Source organism: Lagenorhynchus albirostris, chromosome 17 (assembly GCF_949774975.1).
Source record: "Lagenorhynchus albirostris chromosome 17, mLagAlb1.1, whole genome shotgun sequence".
In the NCBI taxonomy this organism is placed as follows: Eukaryota; Metazoa; Chordata; class Mammalia; order Artiodactyla; family Delphinidae; genus Lagenorhynchus; species Lagenorhynchus albirostris.
Genome location: NC_083111.1, coordinates 49,548,093 through 49,571,395, shown reverse-complemented (window position 1 = coordinate 49,571,395; position 23,303 = coordinate 49,548,093). Strand labels below are relative to the sequence as shown.

Below are 23,303 nucleotides of genomic sequence, written 5' to 3'. Positions count from 1 at the left end.
TACGCGGGCCTCTCACTGTTGTGGCCTCTCCCGTCGCGGAGCACAGGCTCTGGATGCGCAGGCTCAGCGGCCATGGCTCACGGGCCCAGCCGCTCCGTGGCATGTGGGATCCTCCCGGACCGGGGCACGAACCCACATCCCCTGCACTGGCAGGTGGACTCTCAACCACTGCGCCAGCAGGGAAGCCCAAGTAAAGTGATTTTAAGCAGTAAATCAATCTTATCAACATAGCACAAGGCTGGCCGAAACCACAAGGCAGCCTGCTCTGGAATATTTACATGATAACACCTTAAACCTTGCAGGACAACTTAAACCATCCTTACAGAGTCTTCTGTGATCCTAGCACGCAGAGACTTAAAAGCAAAACAAAAGTCAAAAACCAGGAAAGACAAATTATTTTCAATATATTCACATAGACATTAAAATATAATACAGATCGTCAGGATAAGGGGTCGTGGGTGGGGATGCGCATGAGTCTGTGCGCTGACAGCACCGCCAAGGAGGAGGCCCAGCCTTGAGAGTGGGGTCAGGCCTGGCCGGGGTCTCAGAAGGGAAGGTCTCAAGGGCCTAAACCCTTGCCTCAGATGGCCTCTACCAACAGCTCACAACCAGGGACCGCTTGTTGTAGATGGAGCTCATTTTTGTGAGCTCATTCTGCAGGTTTGAATTCCCCAGGGTGATGTGTCATCAGTAGCACAGCCCTGACAGTGGGGTGGGGAGACAGGGCCCACGGGATTTCTTCTCCCCAGAGTCTCTCCTACCCGCTTGCCCGTCCTCCCACCCTGGCCCTGAAGGTCACTGTAATTCAGTGTCCCGTTTGGGTTTGTAAACAGCCCCAAACTTCTGCATGTACTTCTTAATGTACTCCTTGGTTTTGTGTCTCACATTCTCATTGCACTCCAGGTCCTCGGGGTTCTTACAGTACTTCAGCTCCTTATTCATAACGCCGTGAGTCAGCTTGCGAGCTAGGTGTTTGAAATCTTCAGTTGTGGTAATTCTTCCCACTTTGCAGTCAGGTTTCCAGTAAGGGTTCAGGCACTGGACGATGAACTGGGACATCTCTTTTCTGAATACTTGTTTGCTTTTCTTAGCCAGTTCACTGGAGGCGTCTGCTTCTGCTGTCTTAGGCTTTTTTGAGGTCTTCATGGGATTTTCATCATATGTTGGGGTTCCGAGGTCCATCTCAGCTTCATGCTCAAGGCTGGCATCATCTCCTGGGCTTTCCCAAGTAGGAGGATCCCACTGAGTCTGCCTTGTGATCACATGGTAGTAGTAAATCTTCCCTTCTGGGTCTCGGGCTGTCTTCCAGTTGGGAGGTAAGACAATGGTTTTTGGTTTGGGAGGAGATGGGGGTGGTAAGTCCAAGAGGTTATTTGTCACAACCATTTCAGGTGGCTGGAAGGGCTGAGGCTGCCCTGGTGCAACTATTGTAGTCACGGCTGTGGCTGGCTGTACCACCACTCCTTGTGGGTGAGCTGTGAGAATCTGTTGTCCCTGGATGTACTGAAGACTTGGCTGGGCATAACTCTGTACAGTTGGTGGAGTTGTCTGTGAATAGGGTGACGTCACACCATAGACAGTTGGAGCAGCCTGTCCTTGATAATATAAGGTTGCTTGAGACTGTGTGGGAGAGTACTGCTGCTGTACACTCACGGACTGTTGGTTTAAATCCCAAACACCATAATTCTGTCCCTGGACTGGGCCTGGGGCTGGCAGTGGCAGGACGGTGACCCTGGAGTCTTGGTGTACCACACCATCACTTTGGGCCACATACTGTGAACTGGAAACTTCCACAGGGGCTGCCACATGTGGCACCATGGGCACAGGTGGAGGGGCAGCAAGGGGTTCTGTAGAATGTCCCACCAAGGGCTGAGAATAATCATAAGGAGTAAGAGAACACACAGGATCCATGCTGGGTGTGGGGAGGAGCACCCTTCCAGCATTAAGATTGCTGGGATCCACATAGGCCTGCCTGGGGTAACCTGGTGGGTAGCCAGCAAAGGGGTGATGAGGGGCATGGTAGCCAAGAGAGTCACAGGGCAGTGCAGACGTCATTCCCAGGTTCTGCATCTACTGCTGTTGTTTTTGAGCCTCCCGCTGAGCTACCTCCTGCTCAAACAACTTTCGACGCTCCTCTGTAGAAAGTTGATTGCGATCTTGAATTCGTATTTTCTTTTTAGAAGTTGGTGTATCATATCTGCCACCTGGCCTTTTTGTTCCCCGCTCATAGGCAGAAGGTGGTGGTGAGAGGGAGCCCCTTCGTTTCCTTTTCTCTTTATTTTGAGTTTGTTTGTCTGGGTCTCTCTCTCTTGACCTGTTAGGAGTCTTTGGGGCAACTGTTTGATCTCTGAAGCCAACAGCATCCCTTCCTCGTTCGGTTATTGTGCTCTCCTTTTCAGTTTGCCTTTTCTTTGGAATTCGATATACCTCCTTTAGGTCTTTCCAACTGTCCAGGAGCTTGGTGGCCAAATCACTTATATCTACTGTTTTATGTGGCTGTTCCTGGCTTCTCTCACTCTCCACATCAGACACACCCTCCTCTTCATCTTGGGATGGTGTTTCCTCAGCAATAGGTTCGTCTGGTTTTGTGCCATTGCTCTCTTAGGCTCTATTTCAGTGTCAGCCTCTGGTTCAGATGTGGGTAGCTTAATGGCCTCCACAGCAATGTCACTATCAACTTTAGATTCAGGCAGCTGTTGTGTGAGTAGCTGTTGTTCCTCTTCTTCTATAGGGACGTTTTCTAACTGGTCGAGGTCCTCTTTGCCATCCTTGCCTTCTAGCTCGCTGGTAGCATCAGAGATCGCACTGTCCATGCCATTTTCACTTATAATTTTAAGTCTGCGAAACTTTAGCTTCTTGGGGGTGTCTGTGTCAGCTTCTATGCTCAGCTTGGTGGAAGGATCAGGTGTGTTGAGCGGTGTGTGAGCACGTGATGTATTCTCGCTAGAATACCCATCTCCTTTGCTCAGCTGAGGGACAGCAGTCTTGATTTGAGACCAACGTTGAATAATAGGAAGCACTTTGCTTTCCTCCAACATATTTTTAGTAGGAATGGGTAGATGTTCCAAAGTCTTTATAATCTCTTCCTGAAGCTTCTGGTTACTTTCCCGGCCATCACGTACCTCTGCCATCCAGATCCACAACAAAGGCAGCCCATGACGTTCCAGAAAGGACTTCAGGCAAGACTGTGAATATGTGTTCTGTATGAGCTTGAGACAGGTACGTTTCTGTTCCAAAGTTTCAATTCTAACCATTAGCCAGGATAAGCTGAGCACCTGGTTTTTATCAGAGAGACACTCACCATTCTCCATCAGAGCTTCTAGCTCTCCATCCACCGAATCCTTCTTCCGAGATCGTTCTTTCTTCATTTTCCCTCCTGCTGCTCTGAGGCTGACTCTGTTCTCTCCTCCCAGGTGACCCTGGCAATTAGCCGACCCACAGAAACATCTCTGTGCTTCCTTGCCATATCTTTGGAACTGATAGTCAAATGTTAACTCTGAGCCTGAAGGAACCAGTTTGGTGGTAAAAATCCCAACTCTCAGTTGTCCGTTCACAGTCCATTTCTGAGCCTCACAGTTTGGTTCACAGCTGTGATTCATGAACCGGGAGCAATTTCCTTTCTGAGTGGCATCTATCATCTCATCATTCTTCAGGGCCCTGAAATAGTAGTGGGTGTTTCTGTTTCGTGCATACTCCTTTACCCGGGCCTTAAACTCTTTACGATCAAGCACCTCTCCACAATATTCCAGGACAAAGGTGTTCGAAGGAAGATCTTTAGCAGCTCTCAAGCCCCAGCCTTTCTTTTCTGTGAGTATGACTCCCACATCTGCATGCTGTTTTCTTTGAAACCGTCTATTGGAACAATAATCCCCATTTGGACAACGAGACGAACATTCAATCATGAGGAGACGATTAAGACAATCTTCCCCACATGCTATTTCACCTTGAGCTCTTTCATCTTTAGAAAGAGGTGTACACTCACACTGCATTCGCTTAAAATCCCGATGGGATTTATTCTTCTTTCTTTCTGTTAAATAAACATTTTCTTCAATCAGATCAAAGTAAGAAGGCATCTTCCCTTGTTTGGCACATTCCTTCCACCGCTCTGGGTCCCTGAGGTCCTCCATGACACACGAAGGCCCAACCAATGCTGAGCCTAGAGGCACTGCTGTCTCTCCCTGCTCTACCTCCCCTCTTTCTTTCTGTCCTGAAGCTCACCGTCACTTTCAGAATCACTCTCCAACTCCTGTCTCCTTTTCTTAAGAGGCCCTCTATCTTTCCTATCATTTTGTTCTAAGTTTTTCGAAAGATCTTTCTCCTCATTCACAGCTAAAGAGTCCTTAATGGAATTGCTGCTTATTTCAGGTGCTTGCACTGACCCCTTGTCCTTCTGAAGGGACAGAAAAAATTTATTGGACTGGCCTGAAAAGTGAGATCCTCCACATTGATCCCAATTCTCCTCCTCTTCATGGTCATCTGTTAAGGAATCTGGTACCTGCCCTTGAATTCGATCATACACAACCCCAGTTCCAGGCGGTCTACCTGCTGATCTTGGATCCCAGTAGCCATTGCCTTGCCAGTAATTATGTGTCCCACTATACTGTTCTGCACTTTGCTGATACTTGTGTCCACCACAGTCTCCGTAGCTGCTGTCAGGTTGCTCATATGTGGTAGTAGGCTTTTCTTGTTGAGAGAAGTCCCACCCTAGGTTTCTGAGCTCTTCCGATGATGAACGGAAACCATCCACTCGGGAGATCTCCCAAGAAGAAAAATTTGACTCTGTTTTTCCCAGTCTACTATCTGGCCTGTTAGGGAAAGTGGTCTGTTGCCGAGACTTACTTGAGACATCTTCAGAATCATCAGAAGAATAAACTGGTAACTCTTCTTGCTGCCTAGAAGTTATTTTGGCTTTCGCTGCTTCCTCAGAATTTGGATGACCTAGAGGGTCAGATTTTATGTCTGTATGACTTGTACTATAAACCCCGTCACTCTGAGGATGAGCAATTTCAGACAGGTGATTATCTATCTGTTTTGGGCTGGGCTGTGTAAGAGAGATTTCTGAATTCTTCTCTGTTGCTTTATGAAAGAAGAACTTCTCAGTTTGAGGACAGGCTTTACTTGCTATACTCTCAAATCTTTCCTCATATGAATGCCTCCTTGGCTTCAATCGCTCATCTTCCCAGTGGTCAGAACAGTGTCTGTAACTTTGACTGCTCCGAGAAGAAGAAGGACTTGTTTCTTCCATGGGCAAAGTAGAATTCTTTGGCACAACCACAACAGACTGAAGACGGTTTCTTGGAATACTGCTATCATCAGAATCTGTATCTTCTGAATCACTTTCATCACTTGAACTTTTGGAAGAACCAGAATAATCTTCATGGACAGTGGATACAATCTCTGAGGCATGACCACTACTGTCACATTTTAAGGTATATGTTACACCGTCACTGTCCTCCATGATTAAATTCAAATCACAAGACGAAAATACAACTTCTGAGTCATCAGAAGTATGTGTATGTCCTCTTCCACCTTCTTCACCTAAAGAGATTTCTGGTCTTCCTCTTCTATCAGGCAGTATGGAGTTCCCTTCTTCTTGAGCCTCTTGCACACATTTCCCAGATAGTCCATTATTACGCCTGTTTCCCCAGGAAGCAAATCCTCTTCCTGAATCAGGAAGGCCACCAGCTACTTCTATTATTTCTTTCTCTGCATGCTTTAAAAACTCTGAGCTTTTAACTCTTCAGCACAGCATCCCAAACTGGAGATGTATTCTCTCCACATTGCAAGAGAGTTAAACTGTCTACGTTTGTCCCTGCTGGAAGGCTCTGAAGAGATGAAGCAATACATGAGCTCCCTGTAGGTGGATATAAATCAACAAAATGATTAACAGAAGCTGAACTAGTACTACCAACACTCTGCTTATCTTCTCCACATGCAAATTTTGAGTGCTGATCTGTCAGACTTCCATTATCACATATAACTGTTTTTGATTTCAAATGCACATTTATAAAGCTATTTGAAGAAATCTTCGTTACTAAAGGCTCAGTATTTTCAGCTCCGGAATGACACAAAGAAGGGCGGTTGTCGTTTGAAGTACAGTGTATATCTGAATTTCTCAAGAAACTCTCACATCAACTGGTTCTTTAACTATTGTTTTGGAATAATCTATAGTCATAACTGGCAAAGGTATGAGTTGATCCTGGTGTGGCGACACTGGAGGTTCTGTTTCTCTAAATGGGCTTTCTGACTTACTATGCTGCATGCGAGTATCATCCTTGTCTTTTTCTTTACATCTATTAATGTTTTGAAATCCATTTGATGAAAGCATGCACGTTTTGACCAAAGGGGATACCTCTGATCTAGTCACACTATCATCAGAAGACATCAAAACGGTGTCACGTTTAGAAGTGCAAAATGTTGCCAAATCAGATTCTGCCCCAGGAGATCCATTTATATTAAATTCGGTGGGACAATAACTTCTTAATTGCTCATTCTTCACTTTACATAAAGGGTCTAATTCCTTAATACTATCGTGGCTATCATGTCCTATAAATTCAGACTTAAAAACAGGTGATTCATCTAAGCTTTTTAAAAGTAGGTGAATCATTTAATCGATTTGATGGAGATGGAGACCCAATCTTCTCTCTTTCAGGAACTTCACTAATCACTCTTAATTCACTACCTTTTGAACAAGGAGTCTGTAAACTAAAAGAATGAGACTGTTTGATTTCCTCATTCAATTCTGTACAACAGAAAGAATTTTTAAATTGATCAGACTTGGGTGCAGGTTTTGAAGGGGCAGATTTATAACGGAAAGCACTCTTACTGTGCTTGGAATATGATGACCCGCGTCGGAATCCCTGGTCATTAGTGGGAGAATAACATCTTTTCATTGCTTCATTTTCTGAAGTCCTTTTGGATTCTCCTTCTAATTTTGAAGAATCCTTTCCTCTTTTTTCCATCTCTAAGTAAGAGGACTCAGTTTTACAGTATGCATCAGTCTTGCCCTGTTATTGGTATATGGCCGAGACTAGCGTGCCCTCTCTCGATTAGGGGAGCTCCTACGGTAACGACCATCATAATGAGAGTCGTCATAATGGGACCGTTCTGACCGAGAATAGGATGAAGTAGTTCTAGAACCTCTGTCAGATTTAAACGAGACCTGCTCCGCCTTCGCGCTTTCTCTGATCTACAGCGAGAAGATATATAACGAGTATCGCTTTCAAGTTTTGGGTAGCTAAAATATTTATCATCTCTCTCTGTTTTAGATCGTGAAGATTTCAGGAGCTCTGCTTAATGTGTAATGCAGATGCACACTGGGCATTAGGGAGGGAGAAGGCCCGAACAGAATTCTGTGTTTATTTTTTTTGTCCTGCCTTTAAATTTTATTCCATCAGAGGTATGAATGCCAGAGGGGGATCCTCTTCCAAGCTTGCCTTTCCTTGGGTACTCTCCCTCTGCCCTAGGATACTGTTAAGAGTTCTCAACACGCAGTCATCCCTCCGCATGAGCAAGGAATTGGTCCTAAGGCTCCCCCTGCCCCGCCAGTCCCCTGCAATTGCTGAAGTCTCTTATATAAAATGGAATAGTACAGTCTGCCCTCAGTACCCCGGGGCTCCACATTGGAGGATTCTGCATCCGAGGATTCAATCTACTGCAATTCAATTTACGGTTGGTTGAATCCGGGGTGCAGAACCCGTGGATACAGAGGGGTAATTGTATTTATTTCACTCTATTATAGCTTAACAATTCTGGTTAAATTTACCGTGTTCTGTCTCCTGGTTGGACCTAGATTGGTAGAGGTGTGATGACTTGCTTGAGTTTGAGACAAAGAAGTGAGCATGAGTAGCAGTTTCTCCCCTCTCTTTGGGAATAAGCTGCTCACAGAAAGCATGCATTGGGCCCCATTTCTCCATAAGTCTTACAGGGGCAGGCGGCAAAATAGTCTGGGTCCAGTGCTGTCTGTGTCTGGATGCGTATGTCTGTATCATTATGGGGCTCCGTGTAAGGAAGCCCTCTTTTACACAGATATAAGACTGAAATTAGAGAATGAGGGTTATTAGCAATAAAGATAATACATCATGTTCCACATACCTCTTGTCTACTTATGAATTACTTTAGAACCTGGGTGGGGAAGAGGTTAAGAAGCTTCACTTAAGGGAAGAAGCTTATTACTATTTCTTGACAAGTTGAGTGTGAATTAGTTTTATCACTTTCTAAGCTTGTTCTATTCATAATTAACATATTGAAACTTACATTAATATAAACAAACAATCCTGCAATATTTGCTGTCAGAAAATAGATAAGGGACAACCTTCAAATCCAACTTTTGTGTAGTTGGGCCTTCAACTATAAGCAGGTTTTAGTTATTTTTCTAAGTCTCTTATGCTTTTCATGGTGAGTTGAATATCTTTATTATTAAAAAAAAAAGTTTCTCTGTAAAACTAAACGTTTTAAAGAACATATACAACATACATAAGGGTCCCAAAATGCTCACTTTTCATAAAAATGACATCTATTTCCACAGACGAGTTCACCAACATCCTGACAGCTGATGGAAAAGTGACACATAGGCTTTAGGGTCTAGATCACAGATTCTGTCACCTAGGAAGCTTTCAAGTACAGCAACTAATAGAAAAACCCAACTGAGAATGGCTTACATAGAGCGAACCAATTAACTTCCTTTGAAACTACAGAGATACATGTTGCTAGGAATGAGACTAGAAGCTCACATAATGTGACTTAGAACCTAGTTTCTTTCAGTTTTTAACTGTCACTTCCCTGGTGTTGACTGTTTTTGGACAAACTCCCTCCCTCCCCCCCACCCCCCTAGTTCATAATCCTAAACTGACTTTGAGGAATTCTAAGAATTACATGAATCCTTTTTGTGAAACAGAATCTATATCATATATTCAGCGAAAGTGTCTAAGAGTCACTGATTGGACCAACTTAGGTAATCGTGCCATTTCCAAAACATTCAGAGATGGCACGTTCAGATTGGCTCTAAGAGTCAGGGCCTTTCTCTGGGGCAGGTGAGGCCCATTTTCCAAATCACAACGGTGAGAATGGAGGGACAGGGTAGGTACTGAAAAGAAATTCAGGCTATTACTCCAAGAAGGAAGAAAAATAGATACTGGGCAGCCATATAACAGGTATTCATTATAGGTACTTCCAGAGTCTATTTCCTATTTACTCAAAGAAATTTAAGACTTTAGGTAAACCCAAAATTCACATATTTTCTACATGTTACCTAACACATTTTTAGAAAATAAAAAGGTAAAATAATATGAAATGATTTAATTTCTATAAGTGATCTTATAATCAAAGAGGCCTTGCTACAAAAGTGAAACTTTATCTGGAGGATTTTATATTCAGTAAAGTGTTCACATTCAAGAGCAAATTCTCATTCTGATGATTCATGAAGTCACTTGTGATATTCCTTCTTCAGTGTGGTGTTTATATAAAAACATGCGTCTCTAAAATTGCCATGGCAGAAACACATATTGAAGCTTGATAGCCTTCTTTTCACAAAGCATGGTTTCCATCATTGCCTTGGATCACACTGTACCTTATGTTCATTCTCTGGTACAGAGCTCCAGCAGCTTTTCTTTTTGTTTTTTCTCTTGCCCTGCATCTTAATCTTCAAGCATTCTCCTACAGTCATGTTCTGGTTTTCCCTTTGTCAGCCTCCGCCACTTCCACTCCCTCCTAGACTCCTAGTACTTTTTTCAAGCTAAAGTTCTTTACCTTTATCTGCTGAAATCCAAGAAAGAGCCTGTAGTGAAATGAAGACTTGCAGTTTTCCCCACCTGCTTATTTGGTTGCAATCTGTCTTCAGCCGCTACAATTTGAATCTGCCTCAAGTTATCAGTGGCATTAATCTTCATCCTACCAAAATATTTACATGATAACCCCTTTTTCTTTGATCCTCTTGTCTGATTGGTCTTCCTCTGTCACTCCTAAGACATAGCCATGTCTTTCTATTCCATTAATTTCTCTCACTGCTCTTTTATGCATCAAATAAACAGGTTAAGTAAGGCTCTGAAAGTACTCATCTTTCAGGTCTCAACCTTTCAACTTCCTCTTCCATTTCTTGTTCCATTGCCACATTGACTATTCACTGCTCAAGACATGTCATCTGGGCTTTTTTCCAAGGTTCCCTTGGAAATATCTTCCTTCAAGGCTCAGCTTAGATATTTTCCCTCCATGAACCCTGCTCTAGTTTCCTCCAAACTTGAACTACCTCTAACTCCGTTAACCAGGTCCATGCTCTATCACCAGCTCTTGACTGAATATTTGCGAAAGTTCTCTAGCTAGTATCCCTGCTTCTTGCCTGTCTTCTACTTGTTTCTCCATACTACCACTAGAACTGTCTCTCATACAATCTGAACCCCTCATCATGGCCTATAAGATCTGCCTCCTGCTAATGTCTATTGGCCCAGGAACTGTGCTAAGAACTTTACTTGAATTAATCTATTTAATCCTATGAGCTACATACACTTTTAAATTCTTACATCTTTATTGGAGTATAATCGCTTTACAATGTTGCTTTAGTTTCTGCTATATAACAAAGTGAATCAGCTATATGTATACATATATCCCCATATCCCTTCCCTCTTGAGCCTCCCTCCCCTCCCTATCCCACCCCTCTAGGTGGTCACAAAGCACAGAGCTGATCTCCCTGTGCTACGCGGCTGCGTCCCATTAGCTATCTATTTTACATTTGGTAGTGTATTTATGTCCATGCCACTCTCTCACTTCGTCCCAGCTTCCCCTTCCCCCACCGCGTGTCCTCAAGTCCATTCTCTATGTCTGCGTATTTACTCCTGTCCTGCCCCTAGGTTCATCAGAACCTTTTTTTTTTTTTTAAGATTCCATATATATGTGTTAGCATATGGTATTTGTTTTTCTCTTTCTGACTTACTTCGCTCTCTATGACAGACTCTAGGTCCATCCACCTCACTACAAATAACTCAATTTTGTTTCTTTTTATGGCTATAATATTCCATTGTATATATGTGCTACATGCTCTTTATCCATTCATCTGTAGATGGGCACTTAGGTTGCTTCCATGTCCTGGCTATAGTAAATAGTGCGGCAGTGAACATTGTGGTACATGACTCTTTTTGAATTATGGTTTCCTTAGGGTATATGCCCAGTAGTGGGATTGCTGGGTCGTATGATAGTTCTATTTTTAGATTTTTAAGGAACCTCCATACTCTTCTCCATAGTGGTTGTATCAATTTACATTGCCACCAACAGTGCAAGAGGGTTCTCTTTTCTCCACAACCCCTCCAGCATTTACTGTTTGTAGATTTTTTTGATGAGGGCCATTCTGACTGGTGTGACGTGATACCTCATTGTGGTTTCGATTGGCATTTCTCTAGTGATTAGTGATGTTGAGTATCCTTTCATGGGTTTGTTGGCCATCTGTATGTCTTCCTTGGTGAAATGCCTATTTAAGTCTTCCACCCATTTTGGGATTGGGTTGTTTGTTTTTCTGATATTAAGCTGGATGAGCTGCTTGTATATATATATTTTAACATCTTTATTGGAGTATAATTGCTTTACAATGGTGTGTTAATTTCTGATTTATAACAAAGTGAAGCAGTTATACATATACATATATTTCCATATCTCTTCCCTCTTGCGTCTCCCGCCCTCCCACCCTCCCTATCCCACTCCTCTAGGTGGTCACAAAGCACCGAGCTGATCTCCCTGTGCTGTGGGGCTGCTTCCCACTAGCTATCTATTTTACGTTTGGTAGTGTATATATGTCCATGCCACTCTCTCACTTTGCCGCAGCTTAGCTTTCCCCCGCCCCATATCTTCAAGTCCATTCTCTAATAGGTCCGTGTCTTTATTCCCGTCTTATCCCTAGGTTCTTCATGACATTTTTTTCCCCTCGATTTCCTATATATGTGTTAGCATACGGTATTTGTCTTTCCCTTTCTGACTTACTTCACTCTGTATGACAGACGCTATGTCCACCCACCTCACTACAAATAACTCAATGTCGTTTCTTTTTATGGCTGAGTAATATTCCATTGTATATATGTACCACATCTTCTTTATCCATTCATCCCATGATGGACACTTAGGTTGTTTCCATGTCCTGGCTATTGTAAATAGAGCTGCAATGAATATTTTGGTACATGACTCTTCTTGAATTATGGTTTTCTCTGGGTATATGCCCAGTAGTGGGACTGCTGGGTCATATGGTAGTTCTATTTGTAGTTTTTAAGGAACCTCCATACTGTTCTCCATAGTGGCTGTACCAATTCACATTCCCACCAGCAGTGCAAGAGTGTTCCCTTTTCTCCACACCCTCTCCAGCATTTATTGTTTCTAGATTTTTTGATGATGGCCATTCTGACCGGTGTGAGATGACATCTCATTGTAGTTTACATTTGCATTTCTCTAATGATGATGTTGAGCATTCTTTCATGTGTTTGTTGGCAATCTGTATATCTTCTTTGGAGAGATGTCTATTTAGGTCTTCTGCCCATTTTTGGATTGGGTTGTTTTTTTTTTGTTATTGAGCTGCATGAGCTGCTTGTAAATTTTGGAGATTAATCCTTTGTCAGTTGCTTCATTTGCAAATATTTTCTCCCATTCTGAGGGTTGTCTTTTCGTCTTGTTTATGGTTTCCTTTGCTGTGCAAAAGCTTTGAAGTTTCATTAGGCCCCATTTGCTTATTTTTGTTTTTATTTCCATTTCTCTAGGAGGTGGGTCAAAAAGGATCTTGCTGTGATTTATGTCATAGAGTGTTCTGCCTATGTTTTTCTCTAAGAGTTTGATAGTTTCTGGCCTTAGATTTAGCTCTTTAATGCATTTTGATCTAATCTTTGTGTATGGTCTTCAGAGTGTTCTAATCTCATACTTTTACATGCACCACTCCAGTTTTCCCAGCACCACTTACTGAAGAGGCTGTCCTTTCACCACTGTACATTCCTGCCTCCTTTATCAAAGATAAGGTGACCATATGTGCATGGGTGTATCTCTGGGCTTTCTCTCCTGTTCCAGTGATGTATATTCCGTTTTTCTGCCAGTACCATACTGTCTTGATTACTGTAGCTTCGTAGTATAGTCTGAAGTCAGGAAGCCTGGTTCCTCCAGCTCTGTTTTTCATTCTCAAGATTGCTTTGGCTATTTTGGGTCTTTTGAGTTTCCATACAAATTGTGAATTTTTTTGTACTAGTTCTGTGAAAAATGCCAGTGGTAGTTTGATAGGGATTGCATTGAATCGGTAGATTGCTTTGGGTAGTAGAGTCATTTTCACAATGTTGATTCTTCCAAGCCAAGCACATGGTATCTCTCTCCATCTATTTGTATCATCTTTAATTCCTTTTATCAGTGTCTTATAATTTTCTGCATACAGGTCTTTTGTCTCCTTGGGTAGGTTTATTCCTAGATATTTTATGCTTTTTGTTTCAGTGGTAAATGGGAGTGTTTTTTTGATTTCACTTTCAGATTTTTCATCATTAGTGTATAGGAATGCCAGAGATTTCTGTGCATTAAATTTGTATCCTGCTACTTTACCAAATTCATTGATTAGCTCTAGTAGTTTTCTGGTAGCATCTTTAGGATTCTCCCTGTATAGTATCATATCATCTGCAAACAGTGACAGCTTTTTCTTCCTTTCCAATTTGGATTCCTTTTACTTAGTCTTCTTCTCTGATTGCTGTGTCTAAAACTTCCAAAACTATGTTGAATAAGAGTGGTGAGAGTGGGCAACCTAGTCTTGTGCCTGATCTTAGTGGAAAAGCTTCAGTTTTTCACCATTGAGGACGATGTTGGCTGTGGGTTTGTCATATATGGCCTTTATTATGTTGAGGAAAGTTCCCTCTATGCCTACTTTCTGAAGCATTTTTCCCATAAATGGGTGTTGAATTTTGTCGGTTGCTTTCTCTGCATCTATTGAGATGATCATATGGTTTTTCCCCTTCAGTGTGTTAATATGGTGTATCACATTGATTGATTTGCTTATATTGAAGAGTCCTTGCATTCCTGGAATAAACCCCACTTGATCATGGTGTATGATCCTTCTAATGTGCTGTTGGATTCTGTTTGCTAGTATTTTGTTGAGGATTTTTGCATCTATGTTCATCAGTGATATTGGCCTGTAGTTTTCTTTCTTTGTGACATCCTTGTCTGTTTTTGGTATCAGAGTGATGGTGGCCTCGTAGAATGAGTTTGGGAGCGTTTTTCCCTCTGCTATATTTTGGAAGAGTTTGAGAGGATAGGCATTAGCGCTTCTCTAAATGTTTGAGAGAATTTGCCTGTGAAGCCATGTCGTCCTGGGCTTTTGTTTGTTGGAAGATTTTTAATCACAGCTTCAATTTCAGTGTTTATGATTGGTCTGTTCATATTTTCTATTTCTTCCTGATTCAGTCTTGGCAGGTTGTGCATTTCTAAGAATTTGTGCATTTCTTCCAGGCTGTCCATTTTATTGGCACAGAGTTGCTTGTAGTAATTTCTCATGATCTTTTGTATTTCTGCAGTGTCAGTTGTTACTTCTCCTTTTTCATTTCTAATTCTATTGATTTGAGTCTTCTCTCTATTTTTCTTGATGAGTCTGGCTAACGGTTTTTCAATTTTGTTTATCTTCTCAAAGAACCAGCTTTTAGTTTTATTGATCTTTGCTATCGTTTCCTTCATTTCTTTCTCATTTGTTTCTGATCTGATCTTTATGATTTCTTTCCTTCTGCTAACTTTGGCGTTTTTTTGTTCATCTTTCTCTAATTGCTTTAGGTGCAGGGTTAAATTGTTTATTCGAGATGTTTCCTGTTTCTTAAGGTAGTATTGTACTGCTATAAACTTCCCTCTTAGAACTGCTTTTGCTGATCCCATAGGTTTTGGGTCGTCGTGTCTCCATTGTCATTTGTTTCTAGGTATTTTTTGATTTCCTCTCTTTGATTTCTTCAGTGATCGCTTCGTTATTAAGTAGTGTATAGTTTAGCCTCCATGTGTTTGAATTTTTTACAGATCTTTTCCTGTAATTGATATCTAGTCTCATAGCGTTGTGGTCAGAAAAGATACTTGATACAATTTCAATTTTCTTAAATTTACCAAAGCTTGATTTGTGACCCAAGGTATGATCTATCCTGGAGAATGTTCCATGAGCACTTGAGATAAATGTTTATCCTGTTGTTTTTGGATGGAATGTCCTATAAATATCAATTAAGTCCATCTTGTTTAATGTATCATTTAAAGCCTGTGTTTCCTCATTTATTTTCATTTTGGATGATCTGTCCATTGGTGAAAGTGGGGTGTTAAAGTCCCCTAGTATGAAAGTGTTACTGTCAATTTCCCTTTTTATGCTTGTTAGTATGTGCCTTATGTATTGAGGTGCTCCTATGTTGGGTGCATAAATATTTACAATTGTTAATGTCATCTTCTTGATCAATCCCTTAATCCTACGTAGTGTCCTTTTTTGTCTCTTGTAATAGTCATTATTTTAAAGCCTATTTTGTCTGTTATGAGAAAAGCTACTCCAGCTTTCTTTTGGTTTTCATTTGCATGGAATATCTTTTTCCATCCCCTTACTTTCAGTCTGTATGTGTCCCTAGGTCTGAAGTGGGTCTCTTGTAGACAGCATATATATGGGTCTTGGTTTTCTTTTTTGTTTTTTGGCTTTTTACATCTTTATTGGAGTATAATTGCTTTACAATGGTTTTTCAGTTTCTGCTTTATAACAAAGTGAAGCAGTTATACATATACATATGTTCCCATATCTCCTCCCTCTTGTGTCTCCCTCCCTCCCACCCCCCCATCCCACCCATCCAGGTGGTCACAAAGCACCGAGCTGATCTCCCTGTGCTACGGGGCTGCTTCCCACTAGCTATCTATTTTACGTTTGGTAGTGTATATATGTCCATGCCACTCTCTCACTTTTTCACAGCTTAGTTTTCCCCCTTCCCATATCCTGAAGTGCATTCTCTAATAGGTCCGTGTCTTTATTCCCATCTTACCCCTGGGTTCTTCATGACATTTTTTCCCCCTAGATTTCATATATATGTGTTAGCATACGGTAGTTGTCGTTTCCTTTCTGACTTACTTCACTCTGTATGACAGACGCTATGTACACCCACCTCACTACAAATAACTCAATGTCGTTTCTTTTTATGGCTGAGTAATATTCCATTGTATATATGTACCACATCTTCTTTATCCATTCATCCCATGATGGACACTTAGGTTGTTTCCATGTCCTGGCTATTGTAAATAGAGCTGCAATGAATATTTTGGTACATGACTCTTTTTGAATTATGGTTTTCTCTGGGTATATGCCCAGTAGTGGGACTGCTGGGTCATATGGTAGTTCTATTTGTAGTTTTTAAGGAACCTCCATACTGTTCTCCATAGTGGCTGTACCAATTCATATTCCCACCAGCAGTGCAAGAGTGTTCCCTTTTCTCCACACCCTCTCCAGCATTTATTGTTTCTAGATTTTTTGATGATGGCCATTCTGACCGGTGTGAGATGACATCTCATTGTAGTTTACATTTGCATTTCTCTAATGATTAATGATGTTGAGAATTCTTTCGTGTGTTTGTTGGCAATCTGTATATCTTCTTTGGAGAGATGTCTATTTAGGTCTTCTGCCCATTTTTGGATTGGGTTGTTTGTTTTTTTGTTATTGAGCTGCTTGTAAATTTTGGGGATTAATCCTTTGTCAGTTGCTTCATTTGCATATATTTTCTCCCATTCTGAGGGTTGTCTTTTCGTCTTGTTTATGGTTTCCTTTGCTGTGCAAAAGCTTTGAAGTTTCATTAGGTCCCATTTGTTTACTTTTGTTTTTATTTCCATTTTTCTAGGAGGTGGGTCAAAAAGGATCTTGCTGTGATTTATGTCATAGAGTGTTCTGCCTATGTTTTCCTCTAAGAGTTTGATAGTTTCTGGCCTTAGATTTAGGTCTTTAATGCATTTTGATCTTACTTTTGTATGTGGTCTTAGGGAGTGTTCTTATCTCATGCTTTTATATGTACCGCTCCAGTTTTCCCAGCACCACTTACTGAAGAGGCTGTCCTTTCACCACTGTACATTCCTGCCTCCTTTATCACAGATAAGGTGACCATATGTGCGTGGGTTTATCTATGGGCTTTCTCTCCTGTTCCAGTGATGTATATTCCTTTTTTGTGCCAGTACCATACTGTCCTGATTACTGTAGCTTCGTAGTATAGTCTGAAGTCAGGAAGCCTGGTTGCTCCAGCTCTGTTTTTCATTCTCAAGATTGCTTTGGCTATTTTGGGTCTTTTGAGTTTCCATACAAATTGTGAATTTTTTTGTACTAGTTCCGTGAAAAATGCCAGTGGTAGTTTGATAGGGATTGCATTGAATCGGTAGATTGCTTTGGGTAGTAGAGTCATTTTCACAATGTTGATTCTTCCAAGCCAAGCACATGGTATCTCTCTCCATCTATATGTATCATCTTTAATTCCTTTTATCAGTGTCTTATAATTTTCTGCATACAGGTCTTTTGTCTCCTTAGGTAGGTTTATTCTTAGATATTTTATGCTTTTTGTTGCAATTGGAAATGGGAGTGTTTTCTTGATTTCACTTTCAGATTTTTCATCATTAGTGTATAGGAATGCCAGAGATTTCTGTGCATTAAATTTGTATCCTGCTACTTTACCAAGTTCATTGATTAGCTCTAGTAGTTTTCTGGTAGCATCTTTAGGATTCTCTCTGTATAGTATCATGTCATCTGCAAACAGTGACAGCTTTTTCTTCCTTTCCGATTTGGATTCCTTTTATTTAGTCTTCTTCTCTGATTGCTGTGTCTAAAACTTCCAAAACTATGTTGAATAAGAGTGGTGAGAGTGGGCAACCTAGTCTTGTGCCTGATCTTAGTGGAAATGCTTTCAGTTTTTCACCATTGAGGATGATGTTGGCTGTGGGTTTGTCATATATGGCCTTTATTATGTTGAGGAGAGTTCCATCTATGCCTACTTTCTGAAGCGTTTTTCCCATAAATGGGTGTTGAATTTTGTCGGTTGCTTTCTCTGCATCTATTGAGATGATCATATGGTTTTTCCCCTTCAATGTGTTAATATGGTGTATCACGTTGATTGATTTGCTTATGTTGAAGAATCCTTGCATTCCAGGAATAAAGCCCACTTGATCATGGTGTATGATCCTTTTAATGTGCTGTTGGATTCTGTTTGCTAGTATTTTGTTGAGGATTTTTTCATCTATGTTCATCAGTGATTTTGGTGTGTAGTTTTCATTCTTTGTGACATCCTTGTCTGGTTTTGGTATCAGGGTGATGGTGGCCTCGTAGAATGAGTTTGGGAGTTTTCCTCCCTCTGCTATATTTTGGAAGAGTTTGAGAAGGATAGGCGTTAGCGCTTCTCTAAATGTTTGATAGAATTCGCCTGTGAAGCCATGTGTTCCTGGGCTTTTGTTTGTTGGAATATTTTTAATCACAGTTTCAATTTCAGTGCTTGTAATTAGTCTGTTCATATTTTCTATTTCTTCCTGATTCAGTCTTGGCAGGTTGTGCATTTCTAAGAATTTGTCCATTTCTTCCAGGTTGTCCATCTTATTGGCCCAGAGTTGCTTGTAGTAATTGCTCATTATCTTTTGTATTTCTGCAGTGTCAGTTGTTACCTCTCCTTTTTCATTTCTAATTCTATTGATTTGAGTCTTCTCTCTATTTTTCTTGATGAGTCTGGCTAATGGTTTTTCAATTTTATTTATCTTCTCAAAGAACCAGCTTTTAGTTTTATTCATCTTTGCTATCGTTTCCTTCATTTCTTTCTCTTTTATTTCTGATCTGATCGTTATGATTTCTTTCCTTTTGCTAACTTCGGCGTTTTTTTGTTCTTCTTTCTCTAATTGCTTCAGGTGAGAGGTTAAGTTGTTTATTCGAGATGTTTCCTGTTTCTTAAGGTAGAATTGTATTGCTATAAACTTCCCTCTTAGAACTGCTTTTGCTGCATCCCATAGGTTTTGGGTCGTCGTGTCTCCATTGTCATTGGTTTCTAGGTATTTTTTGATTTCCTCCTTTGATTTCTGCTGTGATCACTTCGTTATTAAGTAGTGTATAGTTTATCCTCCATGTGTTTGTATTTTTTACAGATCTTTTCCTGTAATTGATATCTAGTCTCATAGCGTTGTGGTCAGAAAAGATACTTGATACAATTTCAATTTTCTTAAATTTACCAAGGCTTGATTTGTGACCCAAGATATGATCTATCCTGGAGAATGTTCCATGAGCACTTGAGATAAATGTGTATCCTGTTGTTTTTGGATGGAATGTCCTATAAATATCAATTAAGTCCACCTTGTTTAATGTATCATTTAAAGCTTGCGTTTCCTTATTTATTTTCATTTTGGATGATCTGTCCATTGGTGAAGGTGGGGTGTTAAAGTCCCCTAGTATGAAAGTGTTACTGTCAATTTCCCTTTTTATGCTTGTTAGTATTTGCCTTATGTATTGAGGTGCTCCTATGTTTGGTGCATAAGTATTTACAATTGTTATGTCGTCTTCTTGGATCAATCCCTTAATGCTATGTAGTGTCCTTCTTTGTCTCTTGTAATAGTCATTATTTTAAAGCATATTTTGTCTGTTATGAGAATAGCTACTCCAGCTTTCTTTTGGTTTTCATTTGCATGGAATATCTTTTTCCATCACCTCACTTTCAGTCTGTAAGTGTCCTTAGGTCTCAAGTGGGTCTCTTGTAGACAGCATATATATGGGTCTTGGATTTTTGTTGTTGTTGTTTTTTTCTGTTTTTTACATCTTTATTAGAGTATAATTGCTTTACAATGGTGTGTTAGTTCCTGCTTTATAACAAAGTGAAGCAGTTATACATATGCATATGTTCCCATATCTCCTCCCTCTTGCATCTACCTCCCTCCCACCCTCCCTATCCCACCCATCCAGGTGGTCACAAAGCACCGAGCTGATCTCCCTGTGCTATGGGGCTGCTTCCCACTAGCTATCTATTTTACGTTTGGTAGTGTATATATGTCCATGCCTCTCTCTCACTTTGTCACAGCTTAGCTATCCCCATCCCCATATCTTCAAGTCCATTCTCTAATAGGTCCGTGTCTTTATTACCGTCTTACCCCTAGGTTCTTCATGACATTTTTTTCCCCTCGATTTCACATATATGTGTTAGCATACTGTATTTGTCTTTTTCTGACTTACTTCACTCTGTATGACAGACGCTAGGTCCATCCACCTCATTACAAATAAGTCAATGTCATTTCTTTTTGTGGTTGAGTAATATTCCATTGTATATATGTGCCACATCTTCTTTATCCATTCATCCGATGATGGACACTTAGGTTGTTTCCATGTCCTGGCTATTGTAAATAGAGCTGCAATGAATATTTTGGTACATGACTCATTTTGAATTACGGTTTTCTCAGGGTATATGCCCAGTAGTGGGATTGCTGGGTCATATGGTAGTTCTATTTGTAGTTTTTAAGGAACCTCCATACTGTTCTCCATAGTGGCTGTACCAATTCACATTGCCACCAGCAGTGCAAGAGTGTTCCCTTTTCTCCACACCCTCTCCAGCATTTATTGTTTCTAGATTTTTTGATGATGGCCATTCTGACCGGTGTGAGATGACATCTCATTGTAGTTTACATTTGCATTTCTCTAATGATTAATGATGTTGAGAATTCTTTCGTGTGTTTGTTGGCAATCTGTATATCTTCTTTGGAGAAATGTCTATTTAGGTCTTCTGCCCATTTTTGGATTGGGTTGTTTGTTTTTTTGTTATTGAGCTGCATGAGCTGCTTGTAAATTTTGGAGATTAATCCTTTGTCAGTTGCTTCATTTGCAAATATTTTCTCCCATTCTGAGGGTTGTCTTTTCGTCTTGTTTATGGTTTCCTTTGCTGTGCAAAAGCTTTGAAGTTTCATTAGGCCCCATTTGCTTATTTTTGTTTTTATTTCCATTTCTCTAGGAGGTGGGTCAAAAAGGATCTTGCTGTGATTTATGTCATAGAGTGTTCTGCCTGTGTTTTCCTCCAAGAGTTTGATAGTTTCTGGCCTTAGATTTAGGTCTTTAATGCATTTTGATCTTATTTTTGTGTATGGTCTTAGGGAGTGTTCTAATCTCATACTTTTACATGCACCACTCCAGTTTTCCCAGCACCACTTACTGAAGAGGCTGTCCTTTCATCACTGTACATTCCTGCCTCCTTTATCAATGATAAGGTGACCATATGTGCGTGGGTTTATCTCTGGGCTTTCTCTCCTGTTCCATTGATGTATATTCCGTTTTTCTGCCCATACCATACTGTCCTGATTACTGTAGCTTTGTAGTATAGTCTGAAGTCAGGAAGCCTGATTCCTCCAGCTCTGTTTTTCATTCTCAAGATTGCTTTGGCTATTTGGGGTCTTTTGAGTTTCCATACAAATTGTGAATTTTTTTGTACTAGTTCCGTGAAAAATGCCAGTGGTAGTTTGATAGGGATTGCATTGAATCGGTAGATTGCTTTGGGTAGTAGAGTCATTTTCACAATGTTGATTCTTCCAAGCCAAGCACATGGTATCTCTCTCCATCTATATGTATCATCTTTAATTTCTTTCATCAGTGTCTTATAATTTTCTGCATACAGGTCTTTTGTCTCCTTGGGTAGGTTTATTCCTAGATATATTATTTTTTTTGTTTCAGTGGTAAATGGGAGTGTTTTTTTGATTTCACTTTCAGATTTTTCATCATTAGTGTATAGGAATGCCAGAGATTTCTGTGCATTAAATTTGTATCCTGCTACTTTACCAAGTTCATTGATTAGCTCTAGTTGTTTTCTGGTGGCATCTTTAGGATTCTCTATGTATAGTATCATGTCATCTGCAAACAGTGACAGCTTTACTTCTTCTTTTCCAATTTGGATCCCTTTTATTTCCTTTTCTTCTCTGATTGCTGTGTCTAAAACTTCCAAAACTATGTTGAATAAGAGTGGTGAGAGTGGGCAACCTTGTCTTGTGCCTGATCTTAGTGGAAATGCTTTCAGTTTTTCACCATTGAGGATGATGTTGGCTGTGGGTTTGTTATATATGGCCTTTATTATGTTGAGGAGAGTTCCCTCTATGCCTACTTTCTGAAGCATTTTTACCATAAATGGGTGTTGAATTTTGTCGGTTGCTTTCTCTGCATCTATTGAGATGATCATGTGGTTTTTCCCCTTCAATGTGTTAATATGGTGTATCACATTGATTGATTTGCATATGTTGAAGAATCCTTGCATTCCAGGAATAAAGCCCACTTGATCATGGTGTATGATCCTTTTAATGTGCTGTTGGATTCTGTTTGCTAGTATTTTGTTGAGGATTTTTTCATCTATGTTCATCAGTGATTTTGGTGTGTAGTTTTCATTCTTTGTGACATCCTTGTCTGGTTTTGGTATCAGGGTGATGGTGGCCTCGTAGAATGAGTTTGGGAGTGTTCCTCCCTCTGCTATATTTTGGAAGAGTTTGAGAAGGATAGGCATTAGCCCTTCTCTAAATGTTTGATAGAATTCGCCTGTGAAGCCGTGTGTTCCTGGGCTTTTGTTTGTTGGAAGATTTTTAATCACAGTTTCAATTTCAGTGCTTGTCATTGGTCTGTTTATATTTTCTGTTTCTTCCTGGTTCAGCCTTGGAAGGTTATACCTTTCTAAGAATTTGTCCATTTTTCCCACGTTGTACATTTTATTGGCATATAGTTGCTTGCAGTAATCTCTTAGGATGCTTTGTATTTCTGCAGTGTCTGTTGTAACTTCTCCTTTTCCCTTTCTAATCTTATTTATTTGAGTCCTCTCCCTCTTTTTCTTGATGAGTCTGGCTAATGGTTTATCAATTTTTTTTATCTTCTCAAAGAACCAGCTTTTAGTTTTATTGATCTTTGTTATGTTTTCTTTTTTCTATTTCAGTTATTTCTCCTCTGATCTTTATGATTTCTTCCCTTCTGCTAACTTTGGGTTTTGTTTGTTCTTCTTTCTCTAGTTCCTTTAGGTGTAAGTTTAGATTGTTTATTTTCAATTTTTCTTGTTTCTTGAGATAGGCTTGTATAGCTCTAAACTTCCCTCTTAGAACTGCTTTTACTGCATCCCGTAGGTTTTATTTTCATTGTCATTTTTCTCTAGGTATTTTTAATTTCCTCTTTGATATCTTCAGTGATCTCTTGGTTATTTAGTAACGTAATGTTTAGCCTCTATGTGTTTGTGTGTTTTACACTTTTCCCCTGTAATTCATTTTTAATCTCATAGTGTTGTTGTCATAAAAGATGCTTGATATGATTTCAGTTTTCTTAAATTTACTGAGGTTTGATTTGTGACCCAAAATATGATCTATCC

At 40.3% G+C, this 23,303-nt stretch overlaps 1 protein-coding gene and 1 long non-coding RNA gene across 2 annotated transcripts in view; one reads left to right on the top strand and one right to left on the bottom strand.

The window, feature by feature from the left end:
- Positions 1-23,303, top strand: part of LOC132508267 (uncharacterized) — a 56,768-nt gene that overhangs the window by 22,441 nt on the left and 11,024 nt on the right. The gene's annotated exons all lie outside the window — the stretch shown is intronic.
- On the bottom strand, positions 796-6,977 carry LOC132507916 (histone-lysine N-methyltransferase SETD2-like). The gene is given in 6 exon segments (XM_060127688.1): positions 796-2,603; positions 2,606-4,192; positions 4,195-5,735; positions 5,737-6,118; positions 6,121-6,583; positions 6,585-6,977. Coding segments are annotated over 6 exon segments (6,159 nt in total). The 5' UTR covers positions 6,963-6,977.